Source organism: Bombina bombina, chromosome 8 (genome assembly GCF_027579735.1).
Source record: "Bombina bombina isolate aBomBom1 chromosome 8, aBomBom1.pri, whole genome shotgun sequence".
Lineage (NCBI taxonomy): Eukaryota > Metazoa > Chordata > Amphibia > Anura > Bombinatoridae > Bombina > Bombina bombina.
In genome coordinates, this window is record NC_069506.1 from 262529322 (window position 1) to 262549907 (window position 20586).

The 20586-nt window shown below is 41.2% G+C and overlaps 1 protein-coding gene across 1 annotated transcript; it reads left to right on the forward strand.

The window, feature by feature from the left end:
• The first annotated feature begins 10478 nt into the window (after positions 1-10478).
• On the forward strand, positions 10479-20227 carry LOC128638992 (speriolin-like protein). The gene is made up of 5 exons (XM_053691131.1): positions 10479-10677; positions 11619-11969; positions 13555-13593; positions 19471-19613; positions 19803-20227. The coding sequence occupies exons 1-5, from the start codon at positions 10479-10481 to the stop codon at positions 20133-20135; spliced, it is 1065 nt and encodes a 354-aa protein (XP_053547106.1). The 3' UTR covers positions 20136-20227.
• Positions 20228-20586: the final 359 nt, after the last annotated feature.

Here is a 20586-nt window from a genome sequence, read left to right on the forward strand (position 1 = left end):
ACTCGTAAGATGTGGTGACAGGCAATTCACATAAGCAACACACCCCCTCTCGACGTCACTCTGACGCATCCGACTCTGTCAGCTATACCGGTGCAATGAACGGAGCTTTCCACCTCCGCTCCAAAGAATACAAACAGGTACAACAATCAAAGCACTTAGCAAAAAAGCAGCAGGTATACAAAGGATCCTTAACTCAAGAGGATGAAGAAAACGCTGTGTTTATTTCTCCATAAAAGTCACGTCTTAACAGATGAAACGCGTTTGACCTTTACTGCCTGTCTTTTTCCCAATTATATGCCAGCGCTGTGAAAAGATACCTATTGATATCTGCTGATATGGAGAAATAAACAGAGCGTTTTCTTCATCCTCTTGAGTTAAGGATCCTTTGTATACCTGATGCTTTTTTGCTGAGTGCTTTGATTGTTGTACCTGCATGTATGCGGGAATAGGTCCAAAAGGATCAATTCCATAAAGCTAATAGAAGTCAAAAAGTGGGATAGGATAAGTTTTTGAATCGGTAATGAGTATGAATTAATAATTGGTAGCCAGCCCATTAAGAATCTTTTAACTTCTTTTTCTGAGGAAAATTGTGAGTAAAATGATTAAAAAATGATTTGAAATAGAATTCCTACATCACTTGTACTCGGGACAGTATTAGATTTCCAGTTTTTAACTATTATATGCCTAATCGTCAATATAATGGTGTTTAGCGTATTTACCTGAAAGGATCTATTATTCTGGGAATATAGCCAGAAAATGTTCTCTAGTGACAAAGATTTGGAAACATAATGTCTATTAAACCAATGCTCAATTTTCCGCCATAGTTGATTGATTTTGGGGCAATACCAGAACATATGGAGGATGTCAGCTTTCGGATTAGTACAACGAGGGCAAACACCAACTTTTGCAAGATACATCTTTGAGTGGGGATAAATAGTAATTATTTATAAGTTTAAAGTGCGATCCCTTCCAGCTCATTGAGATTTCACATTTATTCAAAGCAGCAAAACTTAGTTTGATTTTATCATGATCTATTGATGAGAAAGCGTGTGCCCAGGTATTACACAATTTATCAAAATAAATTAAGCTTTGTTTAGTGAACATAATATCGTATATATGAGGGAAATAGACTCGTTACCTGCTATACATTTTTGGATACATATCTTGATATCAGACCACGAGACCAACAAAGCAGGACCCCAATTTTGGGTGTGAATATAGTGCCGTAATTGTAGATAGGCAAAAAAGTTTGTTCTAGCTAGATCTAGGGACTCCATATTATAATCTCTCTCATATTGAGATGATCTTGCTAATGTAGGGGAGATCTTGTTCAGTCCTACGTAATATATATTTTTCTTAGTGAGTAAGATGCTTCATGTTCACCTATTTTAGGCCAATAATATTCTCCTCATAAGGAGGAGTCTTTTGGCTAATGTAGGTATGATTACATAATGTCCTATGTAAGATATGTATCTTTCTTAGTGACTCTAACAGGCTTATACCCATTCTATCATGTATATAGACTCCATTTTTAATCTTCCTCATGTTGAGGAGATTTTAGCCTTATGTCTGTGGCAACATGTATGGTCCTTGTTTAATAAATTATTTTCTTAGTGATCTTCACTCACTAATTAGTTTATTTTACGTATTTGGGATTCTCGATATAGTCTCATAGTCAGATTTTGGTCCTATGTCAAAGCATATATTTCTTAATGTTTTGAGACATTAATAATTTTATTCTCATCCTCATATATTTGAGGTATTCGGAAACATTCTATAATTTTCTTATAGTGAGGAGGTTTCCTTCTAATGTCTGCTTCAACATAGGTTGTCCTTAGTACAATAATATTTTTATTAGTATTTCTTAGGACCCTATCATATGTTCATTTAGTTCAGGTTTATTTCCTGTTCTTTGTGTGTTTTATGCTGACATTTGATGTCATTTTAAACACCCTGTCAGTTTTGCTCAACCTATTATTTAGGTCTATATGGCCTTTGGCTTAACGCAATTGGACTTCTCCATAACTCGAGAATATCTTCTCTCTGCTTGTCTCTACCTTCAGTCCTCAGCACGCCTCTCAGTGGCGCAGTGCTTGGAATTAATTGTTTTCATGTGTACCTGCATGAACATTTATTCCTTTTGCCCTTTTCCATTTGAGAGCTCTCCATCTATGTGTGCTCCGTCAATGGAACAGCGTTTGGATCTGTTTGGGTTAATCATCTAGACAACCACACGTGAGAATCTCCCCTTCTGTTTCTGTCAGGTTCCTCTATTCCTAGAAACATGAATCTTGAGGCCATTGTAGGAATTTGTGTCTTTTGATGCCAGCTGGGAAACTATTTTGGATTCCTTGAGAGCTCTGGTATTCTTTCCAAGGAACATTCTGGAGCTGGGGGTTATCCACAATTCTCTAGTAGCGTGACTTCATCTGAGCTCTGTCCATTTTCCTCAGTCTCTATCAGTCAAATTTATTTATGTGGCTTTTATCAGTCCTCAAACATCTAGGACTAATGATGATGGAAGTCTCGCGTATCCCTCAATGGGCAGTGTTTTTGTTTTTCCCTTTTAAGCCTCCTTTTCCCCTTCTTCCTGAGGTGTTCTCCGATCTTACCCTCAGGTGGGGGTTCTAGAGATAGACTATATGGCTTCTCTCCTTAATACTAGGGTCAGCTTGCATCAAGCGGGAGCGGACCTTAGTTATTCTATGTTCTCCATTTTTGGTCAGGACTTGGTCAGCGGATCTGGTGCAGAAGGACCCTCTACTTCAAGGTCCTTTTCCTCTTTCAAACTCTGATTCTTCTAAGGCAGACACCGTGGGGATGGACGTTCTCTTAAAAAAAAAAAAAGACCTGGCGAGTAAGTCAGGGTTTCGTCGGAGGTATCATAAGTTCTAGTGCTCCTGTATCTAAACTTAAGTCTCAAGGTTTTTCCTTAGCGCAAGGACTTTGCTCCAAGAGAGTTCAGATAAGGGTTTGTCCGATAGTTCTTTATAAGAGCGGATCTCTTCCATTTCAGTTCTGTTATATAAAGGATTTTTCAGTTGTCCGGACGTCCAGTAGGTGCTGGTTATTATCAGACCTGTGTTTCAGCCTTTGCTCCTTCCTGGAGCCCTATTCTGGTTCTCATATTTGAGACTCCCACTCTGTTTATATTTATCTTTTATGGGAGAATGTTTTGTTTTTATTGGCTGTTTCTTTTACTCGTAGAGTTTCAGATTTTACATCTGTACAGTGTGACCCTCCTTCTTGTCTGTTCGGATAAGTTTGTTCTCCGTACCAGCTAGGTTTCCTTGCTCTAGGTGGTTTCTGATCGCAATACTAATTAGGGGATTTAATTCCTTCCTGCTGCCCTTATCTTTTTTCTCAGAAGGATAGTTTGCTTTTCAGCCTGGATGAGATTCCTACTCTGGAATTCTTCTCCAGGCTTCTAAGCAGATTAGTTATCTGTAATTATTCTGGTAGATGCTAGGACCTAGAGGTCTCTGCAACTACTCCTTTTTTGGTCTATGGGCTGTTTTTCATTTGGCTTATTAGATAACAGAACAAAAGCCTCCTTAAGGGATTCAGCTTTGTCTCCCTATGCTGTTTCGTGTCCCTGGGCCGTTAAGGATGAAACTTCCAGAAAACAAATCTGTAAGACTTTTTGCACGTCCTTTTAAAATTTTAATAATGTTGATGTTTTTGCCTCAGCTGAGCTTTCTTTTTGGAGAAAGGTGCTTTACGTGGTGGTGCCTTAGGTTTCGGCCACCTAAATTAGTTCTCTCTCCCTGACCATTCTGTGTATTCTCTTGCTTGGGTATTGGTTTAGTAGACAAATAGAAAAAAGGGCAGGAATCCAGTGCTGTAGTTAAAAAATCCATATACTTTATTGATCCATAATTTTAAAATCACCAATGTGACATAAACGGCATAACATGGAAGATAACGTGAAAACAGGAACAATCAGTCCATGCTATAACTGGCTTACGCGTTTCGGCCGTAGCCTTACTCTTAGCCTAATTAAAAACCTAGCACAGCTGTGCTTTAAACAGAGACTAACGTAACGTGATAGGTTAAAATAATGGGGCAGGTCTGATTGAGCTTAAAAGACAACTCCTTTTATGACATCATTAAATATACATAAATATTCATGCCACTGAACTAGTTATTTTACCCCAATTTGGATATTTGCTTGATAACAGTATTACATTGAACAACATGATGTTAAAAAACTTCATATACATGATAAGCATACAAAACAATATTGAGTCTTACACTCGTTGTTAGTTTGTAGTATACATATAGACTGATTTGAATCAATTGAGTAAAAACTTTGTGCACAAAAACCTGTTACAATGATTTAAATCCCTAACAAATTACTAGTTAAGATACAGAATCAGTATGGTATACAACCTAACTCATTGTCTAGAGATGGGCAGATAAGGATATATCTTTGGGTAATTTAATATAAGGATCACTTCCTACATCAATATCCAGCAAGATTAAGTTAAGCACAGACCTATGATTTCCATATTGGTTAGGTATCTTTTCAAAAAGCTGCACTTGTTTAAAGGTAAAACTAGAACTGATGTATTGATAAGTGCACAGGTAAAGCGTACCAAATGAGCTGAGTGTTACTGAATCATGTAAACCGGGTACTTAAGCTGTTAAAGCTAAACCTGATGTGTTGATAAGTGCATAGGTAAAGCGTACCAAATAAGCTGAATATTACCGAATCTTGTAAACAGGGTACTTAAGCTGGTGTATATGTATAAGGGTATGTAATGGAGAGGAGTATATTATCATAGTTAAATATAATATTCCACACTGATGTAGAGATATCTTTAGTCTATGGAAAAGACTTTTACTCCCAATAATTTATTAAGTCATATTGGGAATTAAGTCCACCCGGAAACCTCGTTTCCAGGTGAAAAATCCAAAACATTTCTCTTTTATAGAGGAGATTATCTCTGTCTCCCCCTCTCTTAGGGGTGAGCACCTGTTCTATGGCTTTCCACCTAAAAAAGGACAGGTCTTTTTGATGTTTGATTGAAAAGTGTGTCACAATGGGTGTAGTAGCTTTACCAATGGAAATAGTACTAAAATGCTTCCTAATACGCGACCAGATATCTCTAGTGGTGAGCCCTATGTATTGCACCCTGCACTGGGTGCATTCTATCATATATATCACGTATGTAGAGGAGAAATTTAGACAACGTTCTATTTCAAAAGTTTTTCCATTAGAGTTTGAGGTAAAGGTAGACGATATGTCCACGTGGTCACAGGGTTTGCATTTCCTGTGGCCACATCTAAACATACCTCTGTGTGTCAGCCATGAACTCATGGTGGTTCGGTCACTTTTAAGCTGAGAGGGAGAGACCATGTTCCCTATTGTACTGGCTCTTCTGTAAGAGCATCTCAGGCCACTGTCTACACTATTTACTCATTTATCATCAGCTCGCAACATACCAAAATGTTTACGAACAATTCCACATATTTGCTTATATTGCGAGCTGTAATTGGTAACAAAGGTGACACCTTTGTGAGGGACAGAATCTATCTTACTTTTGTTCTTCCCCCCCATGCGGAGTAAAGTCTTCCTATCCATACACTCCACTTCTTTTAGTGCTTTGTCTATGTCAGTCTTTTTATAGCCGCGTTGTTTAAAGCGGTCTATCATGAATTTTGATTGATCCCTAAAGGTGCCATCATCCGAACAATTTATTTTTAGACGGATGAGTTGTCCTTTAGCAATCGCGTACGGGACATGGGGTGGGTGACAGCTCTTGCCATGAAGCAAGGTGTTACCCGAGATAGGTTTCCTATAACTGGATGTTTGAAATGAGCCATCTGTTTGGCCCTTGATAGTGATGTCCAGATAATTTATCTCATGATCATTAACATCAAAGGTAAAAGTCAGGTTTAGTTCATTTACATTGATCCAATCAACAAAATGCTGAATTTTGTCAATGCCTCCTTTCCACACCACGAGCAGATCGTCTATAAATCGTCGATAGACGATTATGTCCTCTAGAAAGGGGTTACTCTGTGCATAGACGTGGGACAGCTCCCACCATCCAAGATATAAATTAGCGTAGGATGGGGCGAACTTGGCCCCCATAGCTGTCCCACGCCTCTGCAAGAAAAACTCCCCCTCAAACTCAAAGTAGTTGCGGGTTAGCAAAAATAATGTTACTTGAATAACATAATCTTGAAACTGTGCGGTGTATGTGGTGTAGTTGTTCAAAAAATACCGTATGGCCTTAACCCCTTCATTATGGGGAATGCTTGAGTACATCCACCGTAACTCACATGTATTCAGGTTTCCATGACAATTTCTCGAGGACATTTAGCACGTGTGTGGTATCCTTTAGATAACTGGGCAAATTTTGGACTAGTGGTTGGAGTACAGCATCCAGCCATTGGGACAAGTTCTCAGATAGTGAGCCTATACCGCTCACAATCGGTCGACCCTTTACCTCCTCCAAAGATTTATGCACCTTTGGCAGGTGGTGAAAGATTGGGGTAACAGGGTGCTTGACTAATAAATAGTCAAATGTTTCTTTGTCAAGAAAACCCAGTTCCATGCCTTCATCCAGAAGGCTTTTTAGTTGTTTCTGAAAAAGCCACACCGGATTATAGTCTAACATAGTGTAGCTATCTTGATCATAAAGCTGTCTGTGTGCCTCTTTAATATAGTCAGTCCTATTTAGTACCACAACAGATCCTCCCTTGTCTGTGGCCTTAATCACAATACTCTGATCCTTGCTAAGTTTATTTAGGGCCGCCCTCTCTTTACTGGTTAGGTTGTTTTTTTCCTCTGGATTCAGTTTTGCTTAATTTAATAAAATCAGCCTCTACACGGCTGTTTCTATTTGTCTACTTTGCCGGTTGTTCTCATCAGGAATCCATTAGTGCCGGAGCATTCTCCCAGGGGACCCGATAACCAATAGGAGGTGGGGGTGTGAGCGCAGGAGTGCGTGTCATATGACTGGATACATGGACAACGGCCAATGGCAAGCCACAGGGAGCTTGGGCGTATCGACGAACAGGCACGCAAACGATTTGTGAATACCTGAGAAGAGAGGTTTAGCCCAGGACCGCCGTATATGCCGCTCCCCTGAGTACAGATTCTTTCACAGCCCAGTGCAGCAAGGATCTACATCTGTGAGTACTGCTTTTTTGCTTTATTATTATTATATGCTTTCCGGATGAAGAGGCATTCAGTGGGACTGAAATTTCTACCCTCCTTTGTACTAAGGCTGTATTTTTAAGTGAATTCTACTCACCGCTTGCCCTACAAGTGCCATATTTCCTTCATATGCTTATGTTTTCCTAAAGACCTGACTTAAGGCAAAACAGTTGGTTTATACTTGCTTACACCGTGTACCAACTATACTCATTTACTCAACGAGTCAGGATCAAGTGTGCCTGGCTGAATTAAAGCTGATCAGTGTCCAAAAACGTGGAATTGAGCACACCAGACTCCCTCCCCACCTTTTTGAGTGTCCCCAGGGTTGGTACCCCACATTAACTGTACTACTTATTTTGCTAAGGGGTACGATAGGCCCACAGCACATTAAAGGGATTACCTTTCCATTTTCCTATTTTTGGGTATTGGTTTCCCAACAGTAATGAATGGATTTGTGGACTCTCCATGCCATTGGAAAGAAAACTAAATGTATGCCTACCTGATAAATTCTTTTCTTTTCTGGCATGGAGAGTCCACGGCCCGCACTTTTATACTCTTAAAGGCGGCATTTATTTTCATGATCTTCAGACACCTACCCCTTGTGTTCCTCTTTCTCTTTCCTTTTCCCTCGGCTGAATGACTGGGGGATTATGGGAAGTGGGAGGGATACTTAAGCTTTGCTGGAGTGTCTTCGCCTCCTCCTGACCAGGAGGTCAGGAGCTGAATTCCCAACAGTAATGAATGGATTCGTGGTCTCTCCATGCCAGAAAAGAAAATTATTTATCAGGTAAGCATAAATTTTGCTTTTGCAATATATTATAAAACTCCATATGAGTAAACATTGAGAAGACCAGGTCATGTTAGACATCCCACCCACTTCCCCATACTTATTTATTTTTATGGTTAAGAAGTCCACCTAGATCTATAAGGTTAAAACATTTTGCATATTTCTAAAAGCCTGAAGCATTGAAAAACTCTTTTTTTCTTAGGGAAAATTAAAAGGTGAGTCAAAATTCAGGAAATGTCTTAAAGGAATATGAAAATCAAAGTTTGAGTTTAATGATTCAGATAGAGCCCAGTTTTAAGAGACTTTTCAGTGTACTTCTATTATCCAATTGACATCAACCTCTTAGTATCCTTAAAGGGACATAAAACCCAATTTTTTTCTTTCATGATTTAGAAAAAACGTGCAATTTTAAACAACTTTCCAATTTACTTCTATTATCAAATTTGCTTCATTGTCTTGATATCCTTTGTTGAAAAGCATATCTAAATAGGCTTAGTGGATGCACATAGTGCATTGCTATTTCTTCAACAAAGGATATCTAAAGAATGAAGCATATTAGATGAAAGAAGTAAATTGGAATGTTATGTGTGTTTGCGGGTATCTCGTTTGTGTGTGTGTGAGTATCTTGTGTGTGTGTCTTTATGTGTGTGTGTGAGTATCTTGTGTGTGTGTCTTTATGTGTGTGTGTGAGTATCTTGTGTGTGTGTCTTTATGTGTGTGTGTGAGTATCTTGTGTGTGTGTCTTTGTGTATGTGAAAGTGTCTATGTGTGTGTGAGTATCTTGTGTGTGTGTGTCTTTGTATGTGTCTAAGTGTCTTTATGTGTGTGTGTATTTGAGAGTAACTGTGTTTGTGCTTTTGTGTATTCCTCTCTAGCCAATGAGCTCTTGTGACATTTAAAGGGACAGTCTAGTATAAATTAAACTTTCATTATTCAGATAAGAATTTTAATTGTAATCAACTTTCCAATTTACTTTTATCATCAAATGTGCTTTTTTCTCTTGGTATTCTTAGTTTAAACTAAACCTAGGTAGGCTCATATGCTAATTTCTAAGCCTTTGAGGGCTGCCTCTTATCACATGCTTTTTAAATCTCTTTTCAACACAAAGAGACCGAAAGTACACGTGGGCCATATAGATAACACTGTGTTCAGGCACAGGGGGTTATTTAAGATCTAGCACAAACCAATGCTAAATGTAAGACAATAGATAATAAACAGTCACAGTCATGTGATCAGGGGGCTAAAAGAAGGTTCCTAGAAACAAGGTAATCACAGAGCTAAAAAGTATATTAATATAACTGTGTTGGTTATGCAAAACTGGGGAATGGGTAATAAAGGGATTATCTATCTTTTAAAACAATAACAATTCTATGGTAGACTGTCCCTTTAACTGGTTTATGTGTTAACCTAGTAGTAATGACTCTCTCAGCTAATGGGGGAAACAGTTAAAGGGACATGAAACCCAAACATTTTCTTTCATGATTCAGGTAGAAGATACAATTTTAAATAACTTTACAGTTTACTTCTATTATCAAATTTGCTTCATTCTCTTGGTATCATTTCTTGAAGGAGCAGCAATGCACTACTAGTTTCTAACTGAACACATGTGTGAGCCAATGACAATCGTATATATATGCAGCCACCAATCAGCAGCTAGAACATATGTTCTTTGCTGCTCCTGAGCTTTCCTAGATTAACCTTTCAGCAAAGGATAACAAGAGAAGGAAGGAAAATAAATAATAGAAGTCAATTTGAAAGTTGTTTAAAATTGTATGCTCTGTCTAAATCATGAATGTCTAATTATGACTTTACTGTTCCTTTAATAAAGCTTCTGATTAAAGCCATCAATGGAAATCAGTGCTATCTCCTCTCCCTCTCTTCTTTTCTGATTTACTTTGGAAACGCCATGAAAAAAAGCCATGTTACACCTTGACCAAAAAATATTATGGCTAAAAAATAAAGCCTAAAACCGGGGGGGGGGGGGGGGGGGGGGGGGATTTTGAGTGCCTAGGGCAGCACAAAACCTATATACGCCACTGTGTCTGTTATACCCTTTTATTGATTTCCTGAATTTTCACCTATTCAGATAGATTTGTATGTCTCTAGGACAATTTGAAGACAGAAAGCTCTGTACATGTGAAGAACAATTAATATATTACTAAGAATGTATGTCTCCTAATGCATCTTACAACTTTTAAGAATACTCATAAAGTATGACCAACTAATGAGAATTTGACAAAATGTGCACTTCCACATATATAAAGAGAAATAGATAAATACACACACCAAAATACCTGTCCTCCCTTTTCAAATTATTTAATTCTGGGGAAGTGTTGATTGCTGTTCACTAGGTTTCACATATGTCAGTGAATGACATCACAAATGCAAACTGGTGTTTGTAGGAAGCTTTCTGTATTTTGCTTGTGACAAACCAAATGAGGCAGTTACCTCAAGCAGCCAGCAGTAACAACCAGGCTGGTGAAAAGTGTTGAGCTTAGAAACCATACTGAAGACCATAGCATGAATCTGCTGCATAGTCAAGAATTGGAATCCTTGAGAAAAGAGAATGTGCGTCTGCTGAATGAGAATGGAGAGCTGCGTAAGATGGTGGTATTGATGCAAGAAAATTTAGAGTTGCGCTGCACACTAAGGGACCATGAAAGTCGTGTGCGAACACTCTCTCCACCAGCAGCAGGATACAAGGACGACAAAGACAAAGGTAAACAAGACATGTAGACATTCTCAAGGGTTTCACAATGGCAGGTATAAGATTAAGTGCAAAAGGAAACAAATAGGCAGAGAGAGAATAGGGGCATCTATTTAATGCTCACAGTTGGAGGACCATCAGGGGGAGTTATGTAGATGGGAATGGATGGACAGAAACCAAGATGCATTAGTGAGCAGTGAGTGTGTTTTGACAAGATATATAGTATTACAATCTAAAAGCATTTTTTTCTTTTTTGCATATCTTGAAAATGGAAGATCTAAAAGAACCACCACATGTTCCCCTGTGCCAAGGTAAGCAATATTTTGCATCCTTAGTCTATATGTAGCCTATAGGGTAGTAAAGGAAGGCTCAATATTTAAATCATGGGCAAAAATTAATTATTTAGATTTTTTTTTTTTTAAACGTTACTGAGAAAATTAGGAGTACAAAGCTAATTTATGAGTTACAGAACATTGTGCTGTTATTTCCATATTCACTCAAACAATGCAAATTAAATATGAACTACAAAACTAAAACAAACTATACTGGTTGTATCATCCAACAGTTATATATGACTGAGTATTAAAGGTGAACAATTTAGATTTAATAGTTTTAACTTGTTGATTGCTGAGACCAATCTTTTCCTCAAGACTTTCCGATAGTCATATTACAGAATATCATAAATACTAGCAAAGCAGCCAAGTAATATTTCTTCTGCTGGTGTTCATGGAACAAAGGCATTGCTACCTACCCACATGATGATCATATATTTGAATCTCCACTTCTTCAGAATAGTAGCTTCATTGAAATACTGAAGTGCTGCTGTGCCCTTAATCATGCCATTGCTGTAACTTATACTTCAAAGTTCCAAATAAAGCTACTATTTTGAAGTATTTAGTGCTGTGGAATATGTGATAGTCATATAATGCCAGTCAGCAGATGACATCATAAAGGTAGACTGAGTTTGGTAGGAATAAGTTTGAATGTGAAAGAACCATTGTCAGAAGCAGCAAGCAGTGGTGGTCAGATCAGTGTGGAGTTTCTTGCCTTTGGAAACAGTTTCAAAGACAGGAGCATGGATGTGCATAGTCATGATGTGGAAGCCTTAAGGAAGGCCAATGCACACCTGGTGACTGAAAATGGAGAACTGCGAAACATGGTGGGGTTAATGCAAGAAAACATACAGCTGCATTGCACACTGAGAGACCAGGAAAGTCACATGAGCACACTCTCTGCTCCACAAACAGGATTTAAAAACCTTAAAGATAAGGGTCTGATCGATCAAGAAAGTAAGGACAAGAAAGGTATAAAGTGTAATAATTTCTACTACACACAGCTGGAGGGGTATACTTGTCAACTGTCCCAAGTTTACTATAACAGCCCAGAATGTTAGCCTCCTTTTATAATGTACCAAATTCTTGCACCGCAAAAATCTTCCCTGATGTAGTATTGAGATATGAGGCATTTTGTTGGTACATATTTGTTTGCATATTGTGTCTTCTGTATTAAAGCATGAGATTTATAAAATAATACATCTAATCTGCTAAACCTGCATCTGTGAATCTCCTGCAGTTCAAAAAGAGCAAATACTACAATTTTACTATTTTGTGTGTAATTTACATATGGTGTTTTGTGGTGGAAATGTTCCATGATCATTATTCCCATAACCTGATAACTTGATTGTTCTTTTGTCCCTGGGCATTTTTATTTTTCTTCAAATGTTTGTTACTCTGCTGGGTCATACAGAGGTAGAGGAAAGGTGAGACTTATCAGAGAAGCAGCAATGTATAGTGTTTAAAGGGACAGTTTACCCAAAAAGTGTTCAATTTTTAAACACAATAGCAGGAATAGTTATAGTAGTGCTGAACATTCTGTTTTAATCATGCTCTGTATTTAGAAATATTTTTTTGAAATGTCTCTATACAATGCACTTTGCCTAAACCCCTTAGAAAATGTTCTGGCCGCACGGCCAGTCTGCTGTTACTCCCCCTCAGTGCATTGTGCATGTGCTGTCCTCTCCTAAAGCTTTTGCAACAAGCTGCCTGATAAGCTGTGTCTGACATTGTATAGCTGTTTACTTGCTCAGATGCCGTGGCTGCCCTGCATTGCCTGCTAAAAATTCCTATGTGTAATAAAAGTCAGAGTTTTGATTGCAGACATCGCTCTGTAAGATTTAGGAGACTGAGAACGGCAAGACAAACAGAGAGATCACTTCAGCTAAACTTCTCACAGCGTGTAGTGAGCATATCTGGAGGACTACGTACTTGTAACAACACAGATTCTCACTGCAGAAATACGTATGCTGTCTGCACAAATACAGAGGTAAGAATTTCAGGTCAAATGATGTCTGTGTTGGCACAAGTACATAGTCCTACTGATATGCTCACTACACGCTGTGAGAAGTTTAGCTGAAGTGATCTCTCTGCTTGTCTTGCCGTTCTACAGCCGTTCTCAGTCTCATCAATCTTACAGAGCCTATGTCTGCAGTCAAAGCTCTGACTTTTATTACACATAGGAATTTTTAAAAATTATGTTATTTTTACTATTTAGGAGGGATTAGAGAGGATTTGTTGTGCAGGCAAATTTCTAATGCTCATTTGACATAGGACTTTACATATAGCCTATGAATGGAGGTTGGGCGTGCTAGACTAAAGCACAGCTCAGCCCTTTCATGGGGGAGTGCCAGCACCGTGGATAATACTCACAGAAGCAGGAATAAAAAGCTAAAATTTGCTAAACATATAGTTAGCAAGTTTAACTATATATGTATATTTTCTTTAGTCACTGTATTTCCTTTATGGACATAAACTGGTGATTGCTGTGTAAACTGGCCCTTTAAGTCTTATTTAAGTCTAATGCACAACTTTCTTTTTTATACCTTTGTAACAGACGATCTCACAGAAAAGCCTCACATTCCCCAACAGGAAGGTAAGTGAACATTTTCAGCCCTTGTCCACCAATGGCATATGTGACAGTAAAGGGACAGATAAAATGAATTAGAAAGGCAGATGATCACTGTGACTAGAACCACTTATTTTCTGCCACCAGCTATAGACATGAGGGGCACGAGGAATATGACCCATTTTCTAGTTGTATTTTGTTTGTGACAGTTTAGGAATAACTAACCCAATCTATGTAACCTCAATCGTTTGGTCATAACCAATATCAATTCCTAATCTTAATTTTGAGAAAAACATTTCGACTGAAATTAAAGGGATATGAAACCCAATTTTTTTCTTTCATGACTGAGATAGAGCAAGCAATAAAGAACTTTCTAATTTACTTATATTAACAAATTTTCTTTGTTCTCTTGGTATCTTTTAAAAAAAAGCAGGATCAGAAGCTCAGGAGCGTTCACGTCTGGAGCACTATATAGCAGCAGTTTTGCAAGAATGTTATACATTTGCAAGATCACTAGATGGCAGCACTATTTCCTGCCATTTAGTGCTCCAGACACCAACCTAGGTATCTCTTTAACAAAGAATACAATGGAAACAAAACAAATTTGATAATAGGAGTAAATTGTAAATTGTTTTAAAATTGTATGCTCTTTGTGAGTCACAATTTTTTTTGTTTCATATCCCTTTAAAGGGACATAAAATTGTAAAAAAAGAAAAATCTCTATTGTGTTAGAACATTTTACTTTTGCACTATTGCTTACCTGTAACTTTGTGTTTAACCCTTGCAAAGGAGTTAAACACATAGTTAACATGCAGCAATGCATTACTTGGAGATAGCTAGACATATGGTGAGCCATTGAAAAGAGGCATATGTTCATAGACACTAATCACCAGCTAGCTCCCAGTAGGATACCAAGAGAACACAGTACATTACACAACAAAAGCAAATAAAAAAAGTTTCTTACAATGATATGTTTTATCTGAATCGTGAAAGTTTTGACTTTCATGCCCCTTTGACATGAATATAACATTAGTGGGTTTATTTATATCAGTGATGGGCAGCATATGCCCCCCCCCCCTCCACCAATCTGCACCCCGTCCTCATTGTATTTAAAATAAATTGTCTGCTTTGTTTGTGCAAGAGTGTGAATTATTTGATTAAAGTACAGTTGTTCTGTGAGATAAAATAGGGCTGGTGTGTATTTGTAAAATAGGACATTATTTTGTGCTGTAGTGATGAGAAAAGATGAAGCATGTGACTAGGTAGTCTGGGGGTGTGGCTAGGCAAAACGGGAAGTGTTGAGGAAAGTGGTTTCCACCTTAGCCAAATTAGTACAAAAGGGGTGCAACCTAAGTTGTAGGGGAGAGTTTCACCCCTGTGCAACCTCTTAGAACTACCACTGCATGTGGGGCGACATGAAACCTCAAATGTTTCTTTCATGATTTAGAAAGAGAATACTGTGACAGATTCCCTGCTACCCCGACTGGGTAGCTCCTCCAAAATATCCTTCCTATACCTGGAACAGGCCGCTATGTAGAGGAGAACAAGTGATTTTAGCAATTCCCACCCAAATAACTAGACAGTCTAGCATTCAGGTGAAAACAAGAACTGACTTTTATTAGGGAAAACACACAACATTTATACAGAAACTGATCTTGATAACAAGCCTTATCTGACCACATCTCCCGCCATTCCCACCCCTCCAGACAGGCTAGCGCCTGCCATAGATACCACAGTCCTACAAAGACCCAGGACACAGGGGTGGTGGTTTTGAGGTGATCTTGGGGGCACTCCAAAGGTGTCATTCGAAAGCTCTCGGTCCCCAGATGCCACAGTCCAAAAATGCAGCATGATTCGTTACAGCCTGGTAAAGATTGGGGGGTAGGGGTGTCCAAAACCCCCGGTTCCCAAAGTAGCTTCCCTCCGGCAATTCCGCCACCTCTTGTCCTTCTTAGGGGCTACCAATCCCCAAAAGAGCAGAACTCTGGGACAAAGGGCCGCTGGAGTGACCAGGGTTAAAGGTGACCAGGAATCCAAGCTGATGCAGCCGACCGGAAGTTCCAGGAAGCCGGCCGGCCAGAGAGGGATAGGTCGGTCAGAGGCCAGTTTCTTGCACGATTCAGTTTACAGACAAAACAAGGGAAACCAAAGCTCTGGGAGAGCCCAAAACCGCTGATAAATAAGAGGTGGTAGGGGTAGAGGTTTAACCCCTGCAGCCCGGTATCAGTGACAACTCCCCCCTTTCAGTTCGGCAGACCCGGCTAGATCCACACAAGGGTCAGCCTGGGGCTGTCCGAGGAGCTTATTTCACTTCAGTCCGCCGGGAAAGTCCATCAGCGTTCTCATTGCTTTTTCCCGGCCGGTACTGAATTTCAAAGTTAAATGGCTGCAGGGCTGAACTCCACCTCAACAGTCTTCCATTGTCTCCGGAAACTCTATTAAGCCATACAAGGGGGTTGTGGTCTGTGAGGACGGTGAAGGGTCTCCCATAGAGGTAGGGCTGTAACTTTTTCAGGGCCCAGACCAAGGCCAGACACTCCTTCTCCACCGCCACATAGCCTACCTCTTTGGGCAACAGCTTTTTACTGATGTAGGATATGGGGTGGTCCTGCCCCTCTTCATCTGCCTGGCTTAATACGGCTCCCAACCCGAACATGGAGGCATCTGTGTGGACAGAAAAGCGTTTTTGGGTACCAGCACTACCAGGGAGGCCCAGGGGCTGTTGGACGGTTCAACTACACCTAGGTCCAACATTCCCCAGAGCTCCCGGTGCATGCTGTCCCTGACTGCCTCTGGGACCCGGTAGGCTGCCTGTCGCAGGGGAGCCTGTCTCGGGGTCTCCACTCGGTGTATGGCAATTGTGGTGTACCCAGGGACAGTAGAAAACATATCTTGTCTCTCTTCCAGGAGTCTTTGGACCTGCTTTCTCTGTTCAGTCCCTAACCTCTCGTCTAGGGGTATGTCGGCCACTCCTTAGGGGGCTTCAGTGGGTCCGGGGAGCTCCGGCATTGGGAGACTTTTAGAGTCCTCCACCGCCGGGGCACAGATAGCGGCCACATCCCTGGCCCTTTCTACATATGCCTTCAACATGTTCACATGAAAGGTCCGGTGGACCCGATCATCTGAACATTTGGCTACCAGGTAAGTGGTGTTGTTTAGTGCTCCACTACCCGGTAGGGTCCTTGCCAAGAGGCCTGTAGCTTGTCTGTTTTGACAGGCTTCAGGGCGAGGACCTTCTGTCCTATTGTCAGGGTTCGGGTACGAGCATTTCGGTCGTACTATCTCTTCTGCTTACGTTGGGCGACCTGAAGGTTCTCTCGCACCTGGTCGGCAAGGTCCTTCAGTCGGTCCCTGAGTTGGAGAACATACTCCACAATGGAGTGTTCTTCCCCTCGTGTAGTCCCTTTCCAGTGAGCTCTTACTAAGTCGAGGGGCCCCCTTATCTTCCGGCCATACACTAACTCAAAGGGAGAGAAGCCTGTGGATTCCTGGGGCACCTCTCGGTATGCAAAAAGGAGGTGCAGCAGGAATCTTTCCTAGTACTTGTGAGTGGCCGAGAACATGCTATGCAGCTGCTTTAGGGTCCCGTTGAATCGCTCGCAAGGCCCATTCATCTGGGGATGGTAGGGGGCACTGTGCAGGGGTTTGATCCCGCTTAATTTCCATAACTGTTGAGTGATTTCCGGAGTGAACTGTGTTCCTTGGTCGGAAATCACTTCCCGGGGGAAGCCTTCCCTGGTGAATATCCGGAGCATTGCATCTGCTATGGTCTCCGCCTGGATATTAGCCAAGGGGATTGCCTCTAGTAGTCCGCTACTATAAGATGTACCTTTTCCCTGAGGGGCTGGGCCGGGCTAATGACCCCACTATGTCTACGGCAACCCTGCTAAAGACCTCGGCAGGTATCCATTGCTTGATGCCCACCTCCACAACACGGGAGCCGGCTCCCCAGTTCAGGTGGACCCGAGCTGTGGGTGTATGTACGACGGCTCCTCGAGCCGGGGTTGGAGCAAGGCGGGTTGCTGGCCGGAGGTCTGGGGCTGCCTGGCACCGGGCATCCACATACTGATCTGCCAGGGCGGCGGCTTGGTCAGCTGTTCTGGGCCCCTTGTCCTTCACCCAGTCCCTTATCTCCACTGGACTGCGGTTGTAGAACTGCTCCATGAGGATGTGCTGGACAGCTTCGTCTAGGGTGGTGATGTGGCACCCAGTAACCCATGAGTTCAAGGACCGAGCTAAGTGGTGGGACAGTGTGGCAAGCCTCCAGGGCCCTACCGGACAGTTTCCCAATCAGGATAGTAACCCTATCGGCATTGGTGACCCCCTGCAACCGGCACTGGGTCTCGAACAGTTGAAGGTAGCGATCGATATTCTCGCTCACATCATCCTGGAAGGCTCGGAAAGCCCTGGAGGCTGTACTGGGCCGGCCCCCACTTTACTCCCTGTACGACCCACCAGCCTGCTCACTAGCCCGATCATCCTCCATCAATTCTGCTATGATGGCCGCCTTTGACTTGTTGCCAGCCATCTTTCCTCTAGCCTGCAGCAAGGTTTTCAATTCCTCTTTCCGGAGGGCACGATATTGCTCCATCCGGCAAAGTCTTTAGGTGGTGGTTTGGACGTTCCAGGTAGAGGGAAGCATCCCACTGCTGCCACCACTGTGACAGATTCCCTGCTACCCCGATTGGGTAGCTCCTCCAAAGTATCCTTCCTATACCTGGAACAGGCCGCTATGTAGCGGAGAACAAGTGATTTTAGCAATTCCCACCCAAATAACTAGACAGACTAGCATTCAGGTGAAAACGAGAACTGACTTTTATTAGGGAAAACACACAACATTTATACAGAAACTGATCTTGATAACAAGCCTCATCTGACCTTCAAATCTCCCGCCATTCCCGTCCCTCCAGACAGACTGGCGCCTGCCATAGAAACCACAGTCCCACAGAGACCCAGGACACAGGGGTGGTAGTTTCGAGGTGATCCCGGGGGAGCGGCGGCACTTCCAAGGTGTCATTTGAAAGCTCTCGGTCCCGGAGTTACAGCCCGGTAAAGATTGGGGGCGTAGGGGTGTCCAAAGCCCCCAGTTCCTAAAGTAGCTTCCCTCCGGCAATTCCACCACCTCTTGTCCTTCCTTGGGGCCACCGATCCCCAAAAGAGCAGAGCTCTGGGATAAAGGGCAGCTGGAGCGACCAGGGTTAAAGGGGACCGGGAATCCGAGCTGATGTGGCCAACCGGCAGTTCCAGGAGGCCGGCCTGCCAGAGAGGGATAGGTCGGTCAGAGGCCAGCTTCTTCCAAAATGCAGTTTACAGGCAAAACAAGGGAAACCAAAGTTCTGGGAGATTGTGGTTGCTCTGAGGAGCCCAAAACTGCTGAGAAACAAGAGAGGGGGTAGGTGGTAGGGGGTAGAGGTTTAACCCCTGCATCCCTGTATCCGTGACAAATACAATTTTTAAAAAGTTTAAAATTTACTTCTGTTCTTCTGCTTGTCTTTGTTGCAGAGATATCTGGATAGGTAGCATGCACATCCCTGAAGCATTACATTACAGGAACATCACAGGAAATAGTGCTGCAATCTAGTGCTCTTGCTAATGTATAACATTTTTGCAAAACTGCTGCCATATAGTGCTGTAGACACATGCATACTCCTGAGCTTACGTCATCCTTTTCAACAAAGGATAACAAGAAAACTAAGAACATTTGATAATAGAAGTAAATCGGAAAGCTGTTTAAGTGTATATGCTCTATCTGACTCATGAAAGAACAATTTTGGGTTTTATGTCCCTTTAAAGAAATGTCGTACTTTTTTTACATCCTTGTTTGCTTAAATTATGTAACAAAAAAGACTGACATCATTATAAGCTGACGATTAAGTTATAACATATCAATTTTATCACTTCTAGACAATGAACACCTTCAACATTGCCATCAGGTTCTAGGTGAAATTGCTTTCCAGCTAGACCGGCGGATACTCTCGTACATCTTCCTGGAACAGAGCCGTATTTATGGATTCACTGTGTCCAATGCTCTGGAAAAGATTATGCAGGTCAAGATTCTTTCACATTAGCAGCACAATTAAGGGTGGAAAAAATTGTTGGGGTGTTCATTTGGTAAAAACCTAGGTATTTATGCCAATTATTTGGTAGCCATAGAGTCCAAGGCTTCTTTATGGAAGTATACCTCTGAAAATGACTTGTAACTGTATATAAACTGTTCTGTTCTCCCTTGTCTACAGGCATCTACATGTCCTCTGACTAACAATGTAAATGAAGTACAAAGAGCTGAGATGATGGCACGCTACACAGACATTATGAATCGCCTCAAGAAGCTTGGCTATGACACTCGAGTACACCCTATGGTCAGTGAGCACCTGGTAAACTCCTACGGAATCCTGAAAAAACATCCAGAACCTTTGACAAAAGAATGGGAATCTTATAATGATCCAGAAGTTCTGTACAAGATAGCAACTGATGCTGCACCTTCTGACTCAGTGAAACATGTGCAGGTCCTCCTCAACTGTCTGGTTAATCTGGCCAAGGAGGATGGAAAGAGTTTATTTATCTGGTAGAGAGAGACATACAATGCCTACCCTCTTTCTCTAACCCTACCCCCTCATTCTCAACTTGGACATTAACCATTAAAGGATTGTTGAGCACTAAATCCAGTCAATGTGTTTGTCTGTTACACTTGAATAACAGTATAGTAGTTCCTAGTACATGCGTGCTTGCTATCTTCTGAACAGTGGTATTTTGGATATATATATTATAGACAGCAGTGTAGTTCACCAGACTATTAAATCTAGTCCAAAATAAACTTTCATGATTCAGATAGTAAATTGGAAAGTTGTTTTAAAATTGCATGCCCTATCTGATAGGGCATGCAATTTTAAACAACTTTCAAATTTACTTTTATCACCAATTTTGCTTTGTTCTCTTGGTATACTTAGTTGAATTGTTGAAAGCTAAACCTAGGTAGGCTCATATGCTAATTTCTTAGTCCTTAAAGGCTGCCTCTTATGT

Excerpts from the sequence above, each read along its gene's own strand:
- LOC128638992 (XM_053691131.1), top strand. The coding sequence starts at position 10,479 with ATGAATCTGCTGCATAGTCAAGAATTGGAATCCTTGAGAAAAGAGAAT. Across the intron at positions 13,594-19,470 it reads TCACATTCCCCAACAGGAAG|ACAATGAACACCTTCAACAT; the intron begins GTAAGTGAACAT and ends TATCACTTCTAG. Across the intron at positions 19,614-19,802 it reads CTCTGGAAAAGATTATGCAG|GCATCTACATGTCCTCTGAC; the intron begins GTCAAGATTCTT and ends CCTTGTCTACAG.